At 36.7% G+C, this 18441-nt stretch overlaps 1 protein-coding gene across 2 annotated transcripts in view; it reads right to left on the reverse strand.

The window, feature by feature from the left end:
- The window catches only part of TMEM245 (transmembrane protein 245), an 84446-nt gene that overhangs the window by 46272 nt on the left and 19733 nt on the right, over positions 1-18441 (reverse strand). Inside the window, exons 5-9 of one of the 2 annotated variants that reach the window (XM_033051329.2) lie at positions 16717-16935; positions 12733-12902; positions 7903-7926; positions 1882-1986; positions 475-557 (exon numbers count right to left, since the gene is read on the reverse strand). In XM_033051329.2, coding sequence (XP_032907220.1) covers positions 475-557; positions 1882-1986; positions 7903-7926; positions 12733-12902; positions 16717-16935 — 601 coding nt within the window. The remainder of the gene's footprint in view (positions 1-474; positions 558-1881; positions 1987-7902; positions 7927-12732; positions 12903-16716; positions 16936-18441) is intronic. The other variant, XM_033051322.2, reaches the window with a different exon arrangement.

Below are 18441 nucleotides of genomic sequence, written 5' to 3' on the forward strand. Positions count from 1 at the left end.
CCCCATCCACCATTCTTTCTACCCTTGAACTCTTCTTCAGTTCACTTCAGGAACAATGTCTTCAATTCCTATTCCTTCAAATGCACTCCACATCCATTTCTCTACATTTAAAAAATAATTTAGCTCTATCTTGAAACTTTCTAGAAAGAGCATTGCCAGCACTTTTCTTTCATAGGAAAAAGCCAAAAAGAACTACACAAGTTTCTTCTGCACAACTGTAGCTAGAAAAGTTCATGCAGCTGTCCTTCACCACCAAAATCCAACCAGTCCTCAAAAGAGATACCACCCTAACAGTCCTCCAGAGTGCTGCATAAACATCCCTGCTGTCTGAGAGTTTAGCTTTTATATCTGCCTGTGAGAGACACCCACATTTCAGTTCACCTAGGGGATTTTTTAAATTAAAAACTATGCATAAGAGCACCTGGAAGCTTGTTCATCCACCCTATACTACTCGCTTAACTTCAGCATTCTTACTTTGCCCATTCTGGGTGACTGGCTACTGTCTCATTGATCAAGCTGCTTGTGACTTGAATCATGTGAACACTCTCTTGATGTACCTAAATTAAAGACAGAGAAGAGAAATGTTATGCAATGCAAACTACAACTCTTCCTAGATTCAGAAAGAATTCTTTTATGGGGGGGAGGGGAGTGGTATTGGGAGGAAGAAGGTGGGGCAGTGGGGGGAAGATGAGAAGTTAGGCAGTAAGTAATTTTAAATTGTACATTTAAAATATAATTCTTCTAATGCCAACAGCCCACTATGAAGAAAGAAGTTCCATTAACCCAAGAAACACCTAGTCAACACAATAATAAATTCTGGTCATTACTAATAGCAAATGGAAATTTAAACCTTATCACATCAGTGGGAAAAAAATTCAACAATAATAGCTGTCAAGAGAAGCACTAAAACACAAAGCAAAGTTTCAGATACACCTTTTTAAGCCATGGATCAAAGAAGTGTAAAAATTAATGAATACTTAGCTCTAACATGACCAACCCTGCTATGAAATGCCTGACCAAATAAATTCTTCAGCAAGAATGATAAAATACACCTTTTATAAATATCTTAATGGTCCTTTTATGAATGTAAAGGAGTTTTAGGCAGAAATGTTTGCACAACTTCTAAAGTCTTCAATTTTAAGTACTCAACATTACATATGCCTACATTTTGGAAAATTGAGATTGACATCAGAACTCACTGATCTTTGTTCCATAACTGTATTCAAGTCAAATATTTAAATCTCCATTGACTGTTTCAAGTATGAGCACAGCTCCATTAAGGAACAAGCAAAAAAAAAAAAAGTACATGAGTGACCTCTTCTGGTGAGCAAAAAAAACCCCACCCAAACTCAACCATAAAGCAAAAATCAATTTCAGAGTATACCTGATCATGAATCCCAGTACATTTAACTCAGAAAAGGATACCACGAGTTTATTACAGGCAATTACACAAACAAATTGACAAACACACGTCAATTATTTTGCAAATGTTTCTGATGTGAGGTAAATTATAGAGAAAAAATTCTAAGTGGTTCTTCTGACGACAAGGAAAGTGTCAACAGGATGCAAAACAAATCTGTTCTTGCAATACATAAGCTAATAATTCTTTTACTAGAATAAATTTTGTATTTCCAAATGTCTACATATTAGCCTTGTTATATAGGTAAAAAACACAGAAATACAAAGAAATATAAATACTGAGATTTTGATATATTTTTTTATATTTTATAGTCTTGGAATGGGGACAAGTTCAAGTACAGAGCAATTAGTTCCTAAACATTTAGAAAAAATGCTTAAAGCTATACTGTCTTGTATAAATATCAGTAACCTTCACCAGCAATGAAAATGAGCTCTATGATTATATTCTTTAGCACACTGTACCTTTGCTGTAAGGAGAAGAGCTAGCAGAAGGGTTCCAATCACCAGCAAAAATATTATGAAAATGCTGATTATTTTATCTAGCATTTTCTCCAACCACACGATAATCTGTGCAGAAAAAAAAAAAGACAAAACAAATTATAGCACATAACTCAAACTTTAATGAAAGCAATGCCAGGTTATGTGACATTATTGTTATTTTTATTTACAATCACAATACAAAATCAGGCTCTAATCAAACAGCATTTATGCTCAAGCTTGGAAATGAACAATTAACAAGCGATGTTAGCATGATTAAGGTCATGGTATGACATGTGATTTTGCAAAAAACATGTACACATTACCACACAACATGGCAAGCTCTCTGCAAAGCAAGCAATAATTCAACAATTACTTACTAGACCTAGAGAAGTACCTAAAGAAGACATTCATGTCAACTAGAACCCAGAAATTTGTCTTTGTTTCTTCTTGTTCAGCAACTTGGAAACTTACAGATATTGTCTACACAGTAAAGGACTTCAAAGCTATAAAAGCATACTTTAAAGCACAACCATAACTTTCATATTTAAATAGCTAAGAGCCATCTAAATGACAGATGAGGTATTTTTCCAAGTAATAAAATTTTTAAAGCTGCCTCATCACCTTCTGTACTGAAATGGGACAGGTGGGTTCTACATTATTGAATATCAGGCCAATTATTCAGCACCAAGTATTTCTATCCACTTCCAGTCTCAGGAGGATGCTCAGCATTAAGCATGCATCAGCTAAACTGACTGATACAGGAAACAGGCACGTTTGTTGTTCTGCCAGTTTACAAAATGGCCCATTCTATACATGTCCGTAAGCAAATGGTGATGCCACATTTGAGTGGAGAAATTCTGATAACGTCATTCAAAACAATGAAACTGCTCAGTCACATGACTTTGCAGAGCGCTCTGGAACAGTGCAAGCTAAGCTTGATTTCATACACAAATTGACTGTTTACATAAAAAGCTGTGAAAGCACATGCAAGCATGACCAAATACATTTTCCTAGCCCTATGGTTCAAATACCAGGTCTATTTCTACTCCATTTAGCATTACTACAGGGAAAAGCAACAGCACAATTGTAAAATTTGTGATTCACGAGAAATGAGGTCAAAGCCAATGTGCAGTAAGCAAATATTATATATTCAAGTTATATATTCAACAATTAAGTTGGTAACTTTTAAGTTAGAGAGCTTATAAAACTACTAATATGCATGCTAATGGTTTACATTAGTTCTTTCTTCATTATTTACTCTATCCCTACACATGAAATTGCCCCTGGAACAATGAACTTCTCAGACTGCTTATAATGATTGAATTGGTCAGCACTGAAGTTAGTTCTCCTATGTGAAAAAAGTAAAGATTTTTTTTGTGTGCGTTTATCCAGTAGCAGTTGAGCAGTTTATGTACATCAAATAATTATTTTAAACTTCAAGTTTTTACAATCAGTTCCTTGTTTGATCTAAATTAACAAAAGTTCTTGTAACAGAGTCTGCACTACATTAACAACTGCAGTGAGGAACTCAGAAAACATGAGGGAGTGTGAAAAATCTTTTGTCTTAGGTATTTTATTTGGTTTTCAGCTTGCTAAAATATTTCAGCCATCAGAAATGCATAGTCAGTGCTGGAGGAAGGTGACCAGCCTGCAAAAGTACTGCAGCTCTGAAAAACTTTGAGTGGCCCCTACATAGGGTATATATATGGCATATATATAGGGGTTACCTCTTTGGAAATAAGGGATTTGCTGTGTCCTTCCAAGTCTCATGTACATCTAATGATTATGCAAAAGAAGCAAGAAATGAAAGTAATTGTTTCAAAGGACAAAAATAGAATATATCACCAAGAAAACACCACTGGATAGGGAGCGGGAAAAAATTTTATAGCACAGACTTCAAAATGAAGCAATTAAAAATTAAAGCTGCCCTTGTCATTTCAGACAAAGTTCAAATTGCTATTTACTTCCTAAGTCAGAGCTAAAAGAAATCCAGTAGTCTTACATATAGCACCTTAATCAGATTCACTGAATCCTTGTAATTGGAAGTACTGTCAGATTTCCAAAAACGCTCAATGATTGTGTGAAGGGTATCCAATAGGTGAAATCTCACTGGAGGTGAGGTTGAATGCTTTAGATGTTTTGCTATGTAGCAACTACTGGATGATCAAGCTCCAAAAGACCAGGATGAGGACTCTCTGAGATGGGACATGATGGACAAGGTATTTTTCCTGGACACTCATACTGAGGGTTCAAATATGCTTGGATTGCCATTAAGGTGCAGCTGCAGCACATGCAAATCCTGGATTACCTTTAATCTAGTTAGTAAAGTCATAGCACTACTGATGATGCACTGGTAGCAGCAGCAGCCTCAGCCATGCAAGCCCAGCTTGTCTCTATTTACTTGGGCAGGTAGCCCAAGGAAGCCTGATGAAAGCCAGCTTTGGCAAGCCTATGGGTACTGCAATTACATCTCTCAACATAGACTTAAGGGGATCCAAGTTATGGAAGTGGCACAGACATATCACAGCAGAAGACTGAATTGGACTGAGTATCATACAAGTAAAAGCAGATGGACAACATTCACTAAAGGTTATATTTACTCTTTTTTTCCCCTTCTATTAAAGCATACTTCCTTCCCCTACATTAACCCACAACACCTCCTTAGCAATCCCTCACCCTTTCACACTCATGTTAAATAATGCATAGTTGCAGGCAGGCTACTCACTGCAGGGAAGCTGCACTGTTAAATGCCTGTGTGGTTTACTTATCACCGAATCAGGTCCAGACTTCACTCTTACCCCAACCCTGCCAGACCTCCCATACACCTTTCCTGTAAACCATGGGCATGCACACAGAGACAAACATGTACTGACTAAATGCACTCATTAGCCAGAGGCCATGAAGTTTTATATTCAGTTCCAAGCTCCAAATCTAAAGGTTAGTCAACAGCAGAAAGCTGAGGCTGCAACAACATCTGAGATTATGCAAAGGTAAAGGAAAGCCAGGCTCCTAAGCTACAGAAGGTCACTCTTGTAAAACCAAACTGAAATGTTACTAATTTGTGATAGACTGCCCACAAAAAAAACCAACTATCTTTAACTGTCATAGTTTTAAAAGGAAAGGTTATCAAGGTTTTTATTTTAATCTAGCTCACAGTAAAAAGGTTTTTTTATTATTGAGTTACATTCTATTACAAAGCTCCTCAATAATTTCCAAGTACTTCCTCCTTTAATATTTGGATGATGACACAAGCCATATTACACTAAGCAGTAACAGAACTACGATCCATACTTAAAAATCAGAAATTCTACTATCTAGGCAAGTTCTCCATGTTATGCAGTATGATACATCATCTATGAATTAATATTTGCATGTGTCATACTGCACAGCCTTCAGAGCAGTAGTTTTTCTAGTACATTTAATTTACTACATTACCCAAACAGTGAAGCATACTAAGGCATCTACTTCATTTTTGAATAAATCTACATAAAATTACCAACATGGAATTTTATTTTTTCTGTAAAAAGCTCTGCTATTTATGAGGACTTTTTTTCCAAGACACTCCTTAGATTTCTCATTTCCCTTTAGTTAGTTAATATTTGAAGATACCATCTCATTAATACCATCTGCAGAGAATAAGGAAAAATAAAGGGAAGTCTGTAACCAGAACACATCCCAAGGTTATGTTGAAATGAGTCAGCTGAGTAGTTAAGCCAGAAAAGGTAGAGAACAGTCTCTGTGAGGTCTCAAGTCTACCTACATCAGTATCCCTCCAAAAGCAGCAGAACAATTCAGCAATTTCTTCTAGAAAGTCCTGACATAGACAATGTTATTAAGAACAAATTATGCCAGACTGGCTGAATCTATTCCATATTTTGGGTTACATATACCACGAACATGAAACAAAAAGCCAAGGTTTATCATTAGCAGTCATAATCAACCATCATTTCAAACTACCATATCCATATGACTTTTAATTTCCTGCTGGATTATCAGAAATTCATCTTTATGGCCTCTGAAGTACTTCCCTTCAAAGACAGGCAAAAAAAGAGAAAGGCACAAAAGGAATCACTTTTTAATTGCAACCAGTGTTAGGTAGTACAAATCTTGTCTTTTTTTGCCTCTGGTAGAGTGCGACTTTTTTTTAAATTTAAAAAAAAATCACCAAAAGACTATACACAACAAAATGAACCCACTGGTTGCACATTTTTTAAACTTTTTTAAAAATCTTGATTATAGTATTATTACTGTATGTTCATGCACAGAACTCAACACTATGTAATACTATAGGACTTCCAGGATTTCTACTTATGAAACTGTAAAGATAACTCCAAGGAACTAAAAAAACCACATTCTGTCAAGAAACTATATCCACAGGGTTTTGCCAAATAATGCAAATTTCTAAACTAAAAATAAAACACAGATTTTAGCATTTAAAGCTATAGTTGTTTTTGCAACCTACCAGTATTAAGGAAAAAAATAACATATGTACTCATGAATTTTCAAAGAAAATGAAAAATTCTTAGCCAGAAAAAAAGCAGTTGAGACTACACTTTCTCTTGTGGCTCATCAAACTCAGGTCTTCACCTGAACTCTGCTAACAAACCAGTCAGTATCTAATAAAATAAATTCATGACAGATTACAGTTGCACATATTTACTAATTACAAGTCACTCATCTAAGAAAAACATTTCAAAGTTGGAAAATAAAAATGTAACTTTAAAACAGGAAAAATACAGTCAAGGGCAAAGAACATTAAAAATGCCCCTCTTCATGGACAATTATAACTGAATCCTGAAAACATATCACACACTTTTAAAAGCTATATAATAGGAAAAAAATATTTTAGTTATAACAATTACAGTAAATTCACGAATACAAGCCGCACTGAGTATAAGCCGCATCTCTGGGTGTTGGCAAATATTTCGTTTTTTGTCCATAAATAAGCCGCACCCAAGTATAAGCCGCTCTGTCGTTCGCAGCGAGGACCCGCATGCAACAAAGTTGCCAAATAGTAACAGAACGGTGGCAGGGCGGGGTTTACTGGCTCGGCTCGGGTTGTGCAGGCTCGGCCCGCTAGGGGTTGCTGACGGGGCCAGGTAGCCCAGCCCGGCGGGGCCACTGGGATCGGTCACCACGGCCTGGCGCTGCCCTGTGGTGGCAGGCAGGGACGGAGCCGCTCGGCTCGGAACTCTGGCTGGCACTTCTGAGGTTGTAAATGTCAGAAAATTATTCACATATTAGCCACTCCTGATTATTAGCCGCATTTCCGGTTTAGGAGTAAAATCTTAGTCAAATTGGTGCGGTTTGTATTCGTGAAATTACTGTACTTAATTTTATTTTCTTTTAACTAGCCTTTTTCTTCCCTTCAGACTTGTTAAGATTGAGCAGTTCTGAGGCCATGCAAAGTCTCATTTTGTATGCATTCACTCCTGGTACACTACATATCATGCCTGTGTACACAGAAAAGTATGGCACTTCAAATGCAAAAGATTGACAGCACTCAGTGAAACAAGTCCATGCACTTTTTGCAAGCACTTACAGCTTTCTAACTGTGCTTCTCACATCCTCACCACTCCCCAGGTAATTCAGTTATTTGATCAGTTAACTGATGCTTTCTCTGAGCAGAGAACAGCTCTCCAGACTGGGAGAGAACTGGTTTTGTTAGGTGCACAAGTGGGGGCCAGGTGGAGATCAACTATTCTTAAATAAAAGTGCCTCTAAATCACTCTACCCCTTGAAAAGCTAATGCAATACTCTGCTGTGCTAAACATTTAACTATGTGCATTCACTGGAGTAGAAGAGATCAGACAGAATTATATGACCTTCAGTAGCTTATACCAAGAGCTGGAAAAGAGGCATTTGAGAGAGAGATCTATATGAAGCAAGGCATGTTAAGGAGTGTTCATGCTGCAAAATAAAAAAAAAAAATTAAAACAAAAATCAAACTCCCCAAAAGCACAGAATCCATTATTTGGAATCACAATTTTTCTGTTTATTTACCTTCTTATTAAGCCAGTGCCACAGCTTGTCAGTGGCAGGCGGAGATGGAAGAAAAGGGAAAAAACACAACACAGTGGAAAATTATTGAAAAATGCAGTAATAGGGAAAAAAAGCAATGAGAGGCAGGCAAAGTCATCCACAGAATGAAAATGAAATTGCTCTAGACACAAAGGTAAATTGCAATAGGAAGAAAAGATCATAAAAATTCTAATGCAAGAACCTGGGTTTTACTATTAACATGCATTTTTGAAACAAAAAGGGATATAACAAAATATGAACAACTTAAATGGTATTAACAGAGCTATCAGAACAATCTGGGCAATTCCAGTTTAATTATACTGAGAGCTACTATCAGATGGCAGAGCAGGACTCGTACTCCAAGAAGGGCATTTCAGCAAAACACCAAATCTTAACATGAGGTATTCATTTATGGCATTAGCACTCCCATTCAGGCATTCAAATACTCCTATTCTATGCATTTCACAACAACCCCATTATGTCAATTACTCTTGAATCGATTTCATATGTTTTTTTGGTACTATATTCATATTAAAGCATTCATATTCAATGGCACAACATCAAATACATAATTGTCTGATATACACACAACAGTAAAATGTAGCTCATATAAATGTACAGATTTCATGTAACCCTCTTTGCACTTCTCACTAGTCAATTTCTCCCTTTGCTCTAAAATTATTTTTGTTTACTGATGCTCACCCAGATGCTAAAGTATACCTGTTTCAGGACCCAGTTTATGTAGGACTATATTCTTAATTCTAACCATTACTAATCAATTAGTAGCATAACCACAATAGTGAAGAGCTTTAACATTGTTATTCATCTCCTTTAGAGACTGAGATCATGTCAGTGAAGTTTGTTTCTCCCTGAAAATAAAAGCAATGAATTCTCAGTAAATCTAGCATGTTCACCAGTTGCCAGAAATTACATTAGCTCCCAATGGAAACAAAAGGTAAGAATATTTCAAATTCATAAAAATTCCATAATGTTAAGTTAGAACCAGATTTACAAAGAAACATGAACATTAGGAAACATGAAAAAAAAACATGTCAACAAAGCACCCACATTTACTAGCTTTTGCTCATGGAAATAGTCAGAGAAATCTATTAGAGAGCTTCAAAAGCTTCAAACTGACACGGCAGAATTTATTTCTACTTTACCTCTTCACCAATGGAATAATTTGTCTGTAAAAAAGGGAAAGTTGTTTTCTGATTCAATTACATACTTTTTACTTCTGCACTTTAAAACCTACTATCTTACGTGAGGCTCATTTTGGAAAAAACATACATCTCCAGGCTGTATTGCTCCATTGTGCAATTCCATACAAAATAAAAGAGCCCTAAGACTTTAGTAGAATGTGAAAGGAAGTCTCTGGCATTTTTCTATAATTTCAGCCTCTGGGAATTGGATGACAAATACAGTAATTAGGAAAGAACATTATTATGACCAAAATAACAATATTTTTTATTAATGTTTAATATAATACCTAGGAGACTCTACCTGCCTACTAGTTTACCAATACTGGTGCTTAAATAGTTCTACAAACCTACATTTGAAATTGGGCCACAGTTTAATTCTAATTTTCAAGTCATCCAAAATTAGTAAGTCTATAGTGACTTTTCCAGTATTTTATTGGAAAACTATTAATCTAAGATTTTATATGTCTATGAAAGTATTTTCTATAATAATGTAAGTACTGGTAAAGATTCTGCTTGTTTTCTGTGCTTGGTTAAACTATGTGCTGAACTTGGTACCAGAAAAAAAAGAAGTTGACTTTTTCCAAAATTCAAACAACCTAAACAATCCACATATAAAATTCTAGTGCACTATATCTAGAAGAAGCATATAACTACATGATTCCCTCAAGTACATCAGAAAGCGTGCGTGTAAAATATTAGAATATTCCAACGAGTGAAACTCTAGTGCATGAAGCTGAGCCACTGCTAATGCTGCTAAACTCCCTCACAAATTCTATAATCAAACTGCAGTCATCATATTGTAAGACAACAGTCGTCTTTAATATTAAAAAAAAAATCAGTAAAGCAAATTGTTAATTCTCTACTGTTGATAATAACACACATGATAACTTATCTATTAAGCTTAGGATGGTTCGGTGGCTGACAACAGAAACCTTCCTACTCTCTGTTCCAGGACATCCCTCACATCTAGAGACTGCTGCCAACAGCTGTCTGTTGACTATCCATGAGACAAATGCACAGCCACGGACTAAAGAATACAGCAAGGACATCCTATTTTTATAGTCCATATTAATAGGGGACACATTCAGACAGAGACTAACCTACTGCTTATAAAAACAATAAAATGCAATGTTCTTTCTTTTGTCTTGACCAGAGTTTCTCTTAATTTCAAATCATTCTGCTCTTCCAGGAGAACCAGGGGTAAATGAGAATTGTGAAACAGAAGCAGTTATTCTCCTGATAGTTTTGTTTAAAAAAACAGATATAATCAGTAAAGCTCAGATTTGCATGCATGAGCAGTACTCACCCATTTCTCACAATGGGTTATTCTCCAGACTATCTACACAAGCCTCCTAAAATTTGTTTGGGAAAAAGACATGCCACTCTAAGATATGTTCCTCATTCTCACTACATTTCACTCAAATCTGGAACTATATCCTAATTGGGCATACCATGTTTGCCAGCCCAAGTAGTACCACTAAGTATTTGCATGAAACAGACCTTGTCAATGGCTTGTTGTACTTAGCTAAGAGTCTCAATACATTCTGATGCTAAGATTCGGTTTCCAATTAACTTAGCATACCAACAAAAAACTCAAACCAAACCAAATCCCTAAGCAGATTTAGAGTTCAAGAGGATAAACTAAAATCAAAATATTAAAAAAATTAAACTTCTAATGGTAAAGGAAATTATCCCTCGGTCTTGGTTTCTCACATACACCCATAGAAGGTAAGCTGTAACAATTTACTCCCCACCTGTCTATTTTGTGTTCGCGTAACAAAATAGCTCAACTTTCTCTTCAACAGTGCCTACTGAAGCCAAAACATTTGGTAATCCAACTAAAAAAATCTTGCAAGGATGTAATTTTCACTTCTGTTTCCCTGTCCCTACAAAAAATGTAACTGCCAACAGTCTGTGGCACTGCTTCTCAAATTCTGAGATACCATGCATCCATCATCCTACAATACACAGAATAAGCACAGTCAGTAGAACTTAAAAGATATGAAGTAGTAGTGTGATAAGCATTGAAAGACTACATATAATCCCAGCCACCCATGATAAATGCTGGTTGAAACAGAATTAGAATAGGCACAAATGAGGACAACAGAATCATGCAGATTTATCAAGTGCCCTTCTTGTAATGTCTGGGAAAGCTTAAACTGATTTAATATACAGAGTGGAGACTCAGGAGCTGTCATCTAAAAATGGAGGGGTGAAGGGAGAGGGGGAAATGAGTTGGCCAACGCTGTTCTTTTGCTTAGACAAAAACATGTAAATAAACTGACCTTAAGTACATTTAAGCTGAAGAGCCAGAGGTTCTGCTGCACATTAAAGCCCTACCTTCTTTAAGGAGAAAAGACTTAGGAATTAGGAAGGATACTGTATCATACAGTTATGCAACACAAGGATACCAAACTTGACAACTCATGAAACAGCAATACATTTAACACTGTGTCTAGAGAGTCTTCTTACATAACAAAATCTTTTTTGTATAGGTTTATATAGCATAAGCTTTTATCCCCATGTTAGTAATTTTCACTACCTTTGGAAAACCACTTAATTGTGTTTACAGCTGTATTTTGAAAGGCTTTTCCTTTTTCAAATTCCTCCTCAATGAACCCTGTGAAATCATTTTTTTCCTGGAGTTATTTTAATGTTTTTGTTGACCTTTTGTCATCCATTCACCCAATAGATCCAGGCTTAAGCTCCTCCCTCTCCTGTAGGAATTCAAAGCTACAAACTGCAAGACCAATCTGCCAAGGTACAGATGCTCAGACAAATGTACTTACAGGGTTCAGTTCTTCAGTTTATAGAAGTCCTAAGATGCTTTTTCCAGAGCAGAGAATAATTTAACAATGCAGTTACAGGAAACACATTCTTACACAGTGCCACAGCTATTACAAACCAAATAATTTGTTTACGTGAAAACTTACAATTCTTAATAAAAGAAACTTCATGAATATTCTGGAGCTTTCCAGCTCTACAATTTGTAATGCAGATGCAGGCATATTTTCCATGGGGAAGAAGGGATAGGAACATAGAAGCCTTATTCTATGGCATTTCCTAAATACTTTATCCCACATATTTCTGCACTTACAGAGGGAAGACTCATTTCTGTACCACCATACTACTGTGTGCAACAACTTTTGCTTCTACACAGTACAGACAAAAATATCTGAACTAACTTGGGCCCTACTTACCAAACACAGTGGTCTGCTTCCTAATTAAATCTTCACATAAGAAGTAGAAACATCCTTCAGATTAAAGCTCATTAAGTTTAAATTCAAAATCTTTGTTACCAGGTGAAGTGATTAAACCATGAGAACTTTGCCTTACTTACATGAGGAATCTAATAAATCTGATTCAACATTTTAAAAGTGACTTCTGTCAAGATTTGCAAGCAACCATTTAAAAAATTTAAATGTGCACTTAAGTGAGAATAGTGACAGAAGAGACATAATTTAAAATACACCATAAAACAGATACAGTTTTACATGAAAGACGTATCCATTAGTGACAGACATTTATTTTAGAATTAAAGCATCTCAGAATATGATGAACAGAGAATAAAACAAACTTTCAAGTTGCTTAAGGAAGTAAGTAGAAATACCTTACTGTCAAGCTTTAGCATAACACTTCCAAGTCCTCTGATGGGCCGTGGAGCAAGAGCTTCCTGACGTTCTTTCACAAAACTTTCAATGAGTTGCCACCAACTTTTGCAGTGGTTTGCCATGAAGTTCAAAACTCCAAAATGAACCACGAGTTTTTTAAGTGCCCAAACTGCAACCACAAGAAGGAAGTTAAGTATCAGAGATTTCAGAGGAGCACCACAAGCCTACTTATCTATTCTACTCTGGAAGACTGATGAAATAGAAAGAAAAAAGATTCTTGAGTTTTATTTCCCATTAAAAATTTCCGGAATTTTCCAGTGTTTTGTTTTTAGTATTAATCTCCTCACTGAGTTTGCAGCTGGGCTTATCCACATGGAACTTAGATGACAGCACAAGAAAAGTGACTGCACACTACACAATAATGCAGCTAACAGACTTAAGTAAGGCCTGGGATAAGAAGGTGCCCTCCATGATTCCAGTACAGTACATTTCTTACATATTCACACACACACCATGCCAAATGACTCCACATAAAGTACCACAATCAGAACTTAACAGCACTCTACACATACCAGAAAATTTTCAGCCCAAATTCTTATATTTTAGGCCTTCTAAGTTGTTAAAGTGTATCCTTCCTTTAAGGACTGCACCACATCATGCAGAATTTCTTAGTAAAGAAGCATCCATTTAAATCTTCTGAAATATTACTGATAGATTTTGCTCTTAAACATTAAAAAAAGCTATCTGAGATTAACATTTCATCTTGGCAACACAGGACATTGAACTTCCTACATGTAATTTTACATTTAATAAATATTTCATTATTATTATTAGTGACTATTCTCCAAACCAGATTTCATTACTTACTGCCATACACAAGCTCCACAACAGCTGGCAGTACACCACTTCATAAAATTCACGTCATGTTTCTACTTGGAGATGTGTAAAATGGCATACATAACCAAAAAGGTTAACTTTTACTGCCTACAGGGCATTTATCCAAGTTCCACAAGAGCCTATTCTCTGCAAGCCACACAGGTAATAGTTCATGTTCTTGTTCTGGAGAGTGCAACAATTTGCTAAGGTTTAGTTCACTTACCCTCTGGCACCACCATGTGGCAAATACGGGATTTATGCTCTTGAAGAAACAGAATAATCCAATAATATATCTAAGAAAATGAGTGGCAAAAATACAAAAAAGGAGAAAACACAGTGCAAGTTCCAGCACTGAACTTAAAGGCTGAAGTTTTGTATGATGAAAGGCAGCTCATGGTAACAACACGAACTGCTGATCAAAGCCAGGGAGGCTTGCATTTCAGAAGGTGAGCAACATACCTCAAATCGTGTTCTAATCTTCCACTATTATTATAGAGTAAGTGTTTACACGGTATCTTCTAAAATAAATGACTGTACACTCAGTGCAAAGGAGGTGCTACAGTCAATCAAACAGTTATATTAAGTTAAAAAGAGACAAGAGAGGAAAAGCTGAAGGACTGTTATTAGAAAGCAGTGAGCAAAACCAGAAAAAGTCTGCATAATAACACATTCCAAATATCTGCAGGAAGCAGAAATTTGCCTGAAGCAATAAAGCAAACAAATGAAAGATCGTAAAAAGAGACAATACCAGCATTTCCAGGCTCAAATCACTGAACAAAATGCTACAAGTGTTCCACAGTGTGGTTCACAGTTAGCTTTTCAAATCAAAGCAGTTCTTTCATCTTTTTATTTTACGGCATAATTATGGTATCATTTTCCCACCTTCTACACTAAGCAATTTTAAAAGACCATTTCATTCCAACTGAAGCAAAAATGCATTCCTTTTTTCCACATACTAGAAGCATCCTCTAAGGATTCAGAAGTGCCTCAAGTTATTATTAGTCTCTTTAAACTTGAACCATTGCAAGGAAACTTGCTCTATTAGCCTTCCTATTTTCCTAATATTTTTACTGTTACCTCTCTTTTAGCAATGTCACATCCTGACATTTAATGTAATCCACTGTTCTAAATCTGGGTCTGTTCATCATTATACTGCCTATGTATAGTATTTTTCTGATGATTCAATTCTATGCCATGAAAAAGCATTTCATGGCCCAGTGTCACTGCTAAGGCAACAAGTCATAAATATTCCCAAAAAGTAACTTCTCTTTTGGCATAAGTTTATTGTTTGGGTAATTATTTTAGACCTAATGACTGTCAGGAGCAGTATTCACCTGTTTCATTTATAGACACACACTTTAATCTAGACTTGTGTGGCTCAAGCTTAAAACCATTCACTGCTGCCTGCTGAACTGCAGAACGGATGCCTCCCTTTTCCCTCACATGTAGGCATTTCTGAACAGTGGTTAAGTTACTCTTTGACTTTTCAGTGAATTAGCCACATAAGTTTTGCTTCTAATCAGTTTAACGTTTATTTTCTAATTCCTTTTTCACTTGTGATTGCCATCTCCCATGGCACTCAGACACCAAAACTGGGAAGTTCCTTCTGTAGTATCTATACTGGAAAGAAACAAAGGTCAAAGCCCTCTCTGCTCTTGCCCTGCATTCAGCTATTTATATGTCTTGCCATCACGCTACCCTTTAGCTGCTGCTACAGCACCACAGCCAAAGGTGCAGCTGTTCCTTTCTCCATGCCTTGGAGTTCACAGCCCTTCAAATCTCTAAGTATGACTCCAAGTCACAATTTCCAGATGGTTTACAGCAGCTTTGTGTACTGCGCACAGATCAAAGTTTTGGTAAGCAGGGTGGCCTCCATGGGAAGAGACCAGGGCTTGCCTTGTGCCAGACACTTCCAGGTGGATCCACAACAGATCCATCACTGGGCAAAGCTGAGCCCATCAGCAGGGTGGTGCTTCAGTGGAAATGTACCTAAGCAAGGGCAGAAACCCCTGGGCAGGGAGAAGAGGAAGGAACCCAGAAAAAGTGACTAGAGAGGAAAAAGGAACAGAGGGAGGAAGAGAGGTAATGGAAAGGCCAGGCAAGCAGAAGTGCTCTGCGGTGGAGCACACACACCACTCAGAGGGACCATGGCCTCCAGAAGATCCATGCTGGAGCAGGTACATCTCTTGAAGGCACTGTGGCCTAGAGATAAGGAAAGCCTGTACCTCCCTAAAGGGAATGCAGCTCATGGATAAGTCCACATTCAAACACTGGAAGAATTATGGGTTTTGAGGGTATTTGGTCACTAGCTGGGGTCAACCCACCCACTCAGTAAGAAAATAGCTACATTCAAAAATTAAATGCATTTTAAAATGCTAAAAATTAGCATTTTAACTGAAGTTTAGTGAAAATCCAAGCAAACTAGGAAACTCTGTTTACAGTAGGGGGATGTGAAGAAATGCCTTCCAATTCATAGTAGTTCATACATACTCCTAAAATTCCCATCTTCCCTTTTCACTCCCCCAGAAGAGTAGAGGAAAAAGTGGCATCCAGTTTCTAAATAATATCTTTCAATAGCTATCATAACTACTCCAATTCTTGCCTGATATACAGGAGAACAGATGCACGTAGATGTGAAGCAAAAAAAGCTAATTAACCCCAGAGCTAAAATTGGAACCAAATTTATCTTGTGACTTGTCCACAGTGCCTAGCAACCCAATTTTACAGAAATTAAAAGTTAACATGCGCTCTACTTCACTATTGAAAAACAGCTTAAATATTCTTCATTTATAGGTGCAAAAATGTTAAAGAATTGACATCAGAAGGAAGAAAAACTAACTGGTCTAAACCACAAGTGTTCTTACTATGTAAGGCATGGCACTATAATTTTTCAAGTAACTACAACAGTCAATGGACAAAGCAATTTAACAGAGTTGTCCACTACACGGTAACAGACAGTGCACATCAATTCTCCTTTCTGAAGCACAGTTCATCTTTTATTAAGAAGTCTTGAAAAAGTTTTAAATAAAAACTCATACAAGCCTACAAGCCTTTCCTTGTATGTTATTTAACATGATGCCAAACATTTCTAGTAATCGGATTATTACCTGCAAAAGGCACTGGCAATAGCTGCACAATCCAAAAATTTAGCCAGATCTGAACAATGACAATGGCCCACACCAGAGTAACAAAGTAAATATCACTAGTTTTCTTTTTTCTAAGAAAAGATCCAATCTCAGGTCTTTGTCTGTTCCCAGATGCAGAGGAGGTGCTGAAAGATGATGAAACTCGTGGAGGTGGAGGCTGATCACCTTCTGCGATTGCTCCTAAAACAAACACATGCGAACAAAGAAGTGGAAATTACCACATTAATATTCACCACAAAATAGAGCATGTTCCCTAGTCCCAAAATATCTCATTTTTTTAGAAGGTGGGGGTGAAGGAAGGGACAGCAGCAGAAGGTTGCGTTTTCATTGTTTGTTTTGAGATTGTTTTTTTTTCTTTTAATTTCTCTAAAAGACTGAGACAGCCTTGACACTGATCTGTATTTTGAAAAGCTGGAAAAAGGCTCTGTAAACTCGCCCACATCCTGCATCACCATGCCAAGCAGTTCTGAGAGAAGGAGAGATGAAAAAATGCTACAGACTCTAAGAGGGTTCCCGTCACTGTAGGTAAATTACAAGCCAAATATTTTTTATCAAAGAACCATAAAACCATGAAAAACACAAAATATCATTAACTTCTAGAGGAAATATGAAGTCTTAAAATAAATCTTTCACTTTGGTTCACTTCAAGTGCTCAAAAAAGAATCTTAGATTTGCTAAAAACTCATTTAAACAGAACAAAAATTAGGCTGTACATTGAAGAGAAAGCTTGTTTCTTACCACTGTCTCACTACTATTCCAAATCACTCAAAACACTCACACTGTCATCCTAAATTCCTTGCTCTGTGTAATAAATATTAGTAACATCAAGCACAAGTTAGTGGATAATAAATTTTGTCAGTCTCTCACTCATAAGTTAGCAAACAAAAAATTAAATTAAAAAATGTAAACTGATGCATTAAAGACCCTATACATAAACAATAGTCTTTTCATGCAAAATATTACGTTCAAATTAAAATTCTTGGATGCAGAACATAGTGATTTATTTATTTAATCTTTAAGTTGCTGGATGATACCAAATCCATCTTCAGCCACTCTATGTAAAATCTGCCCCCTGAGAACACCAGTATTAACTTGGACTGAGGCTCTGTGCTGTTGTCAGTGCGTACACATTTCCCACACATCACTAACTGAAAAAAGTCTGCAGCCACAGTGGAAGAACGCACACACAGGAAAACCTGAAAAGTTACTCTGTGCTGAAGGATAAAAGGCAATTTAATATGCTGGTACATACCACACACCTGGTAAATGATGAACACAACTCTTTCACTGGACTTGTGCCACAGACATGTCTTCTCCCATGAAGAAAAACTGCATAAAATCTGTACTACAACATACTACACACACAACAGACAACTCATGTTCAACACACGTTTTTAGCTGCAGTGTGCCACTAAAGGTATTCCTAGTCTAAAGCATGACAGCTAAAACATTCAAAAAGTCAAGACTCATTTGTCATATAGTAGCAGTAAGTGACAAACTGCATCCTCACACAGTGGATGAACACTTCTCTTTGTTGCAGAAATCTGCACCGGTGTTCTACAGGTAAATGGAACTACTTGAACAGCTTATGAACACATCCCCCAACACATCAACACAACAGTGCAAATCATCTGATTCACCCCAGCGGGAACTGACCCTGGGATGATGACAGAAACATCAGCTGGA

This window comes from Catharus ustulatus, chromosome 1 (assembly GCF_009819885.2).
Source record: "Catharus ustulatus isolate bCatUst1 chromosome 1, bCatUst1.pri.v2, whole genome shotgun sequence".
Taxonomy (NCBI): domain Eukaryota; kingdom Metazoa; phylum Chordata; class Aves; order Passeriformes; family Turdidae; genus Catharus; species Catharus ustulatus.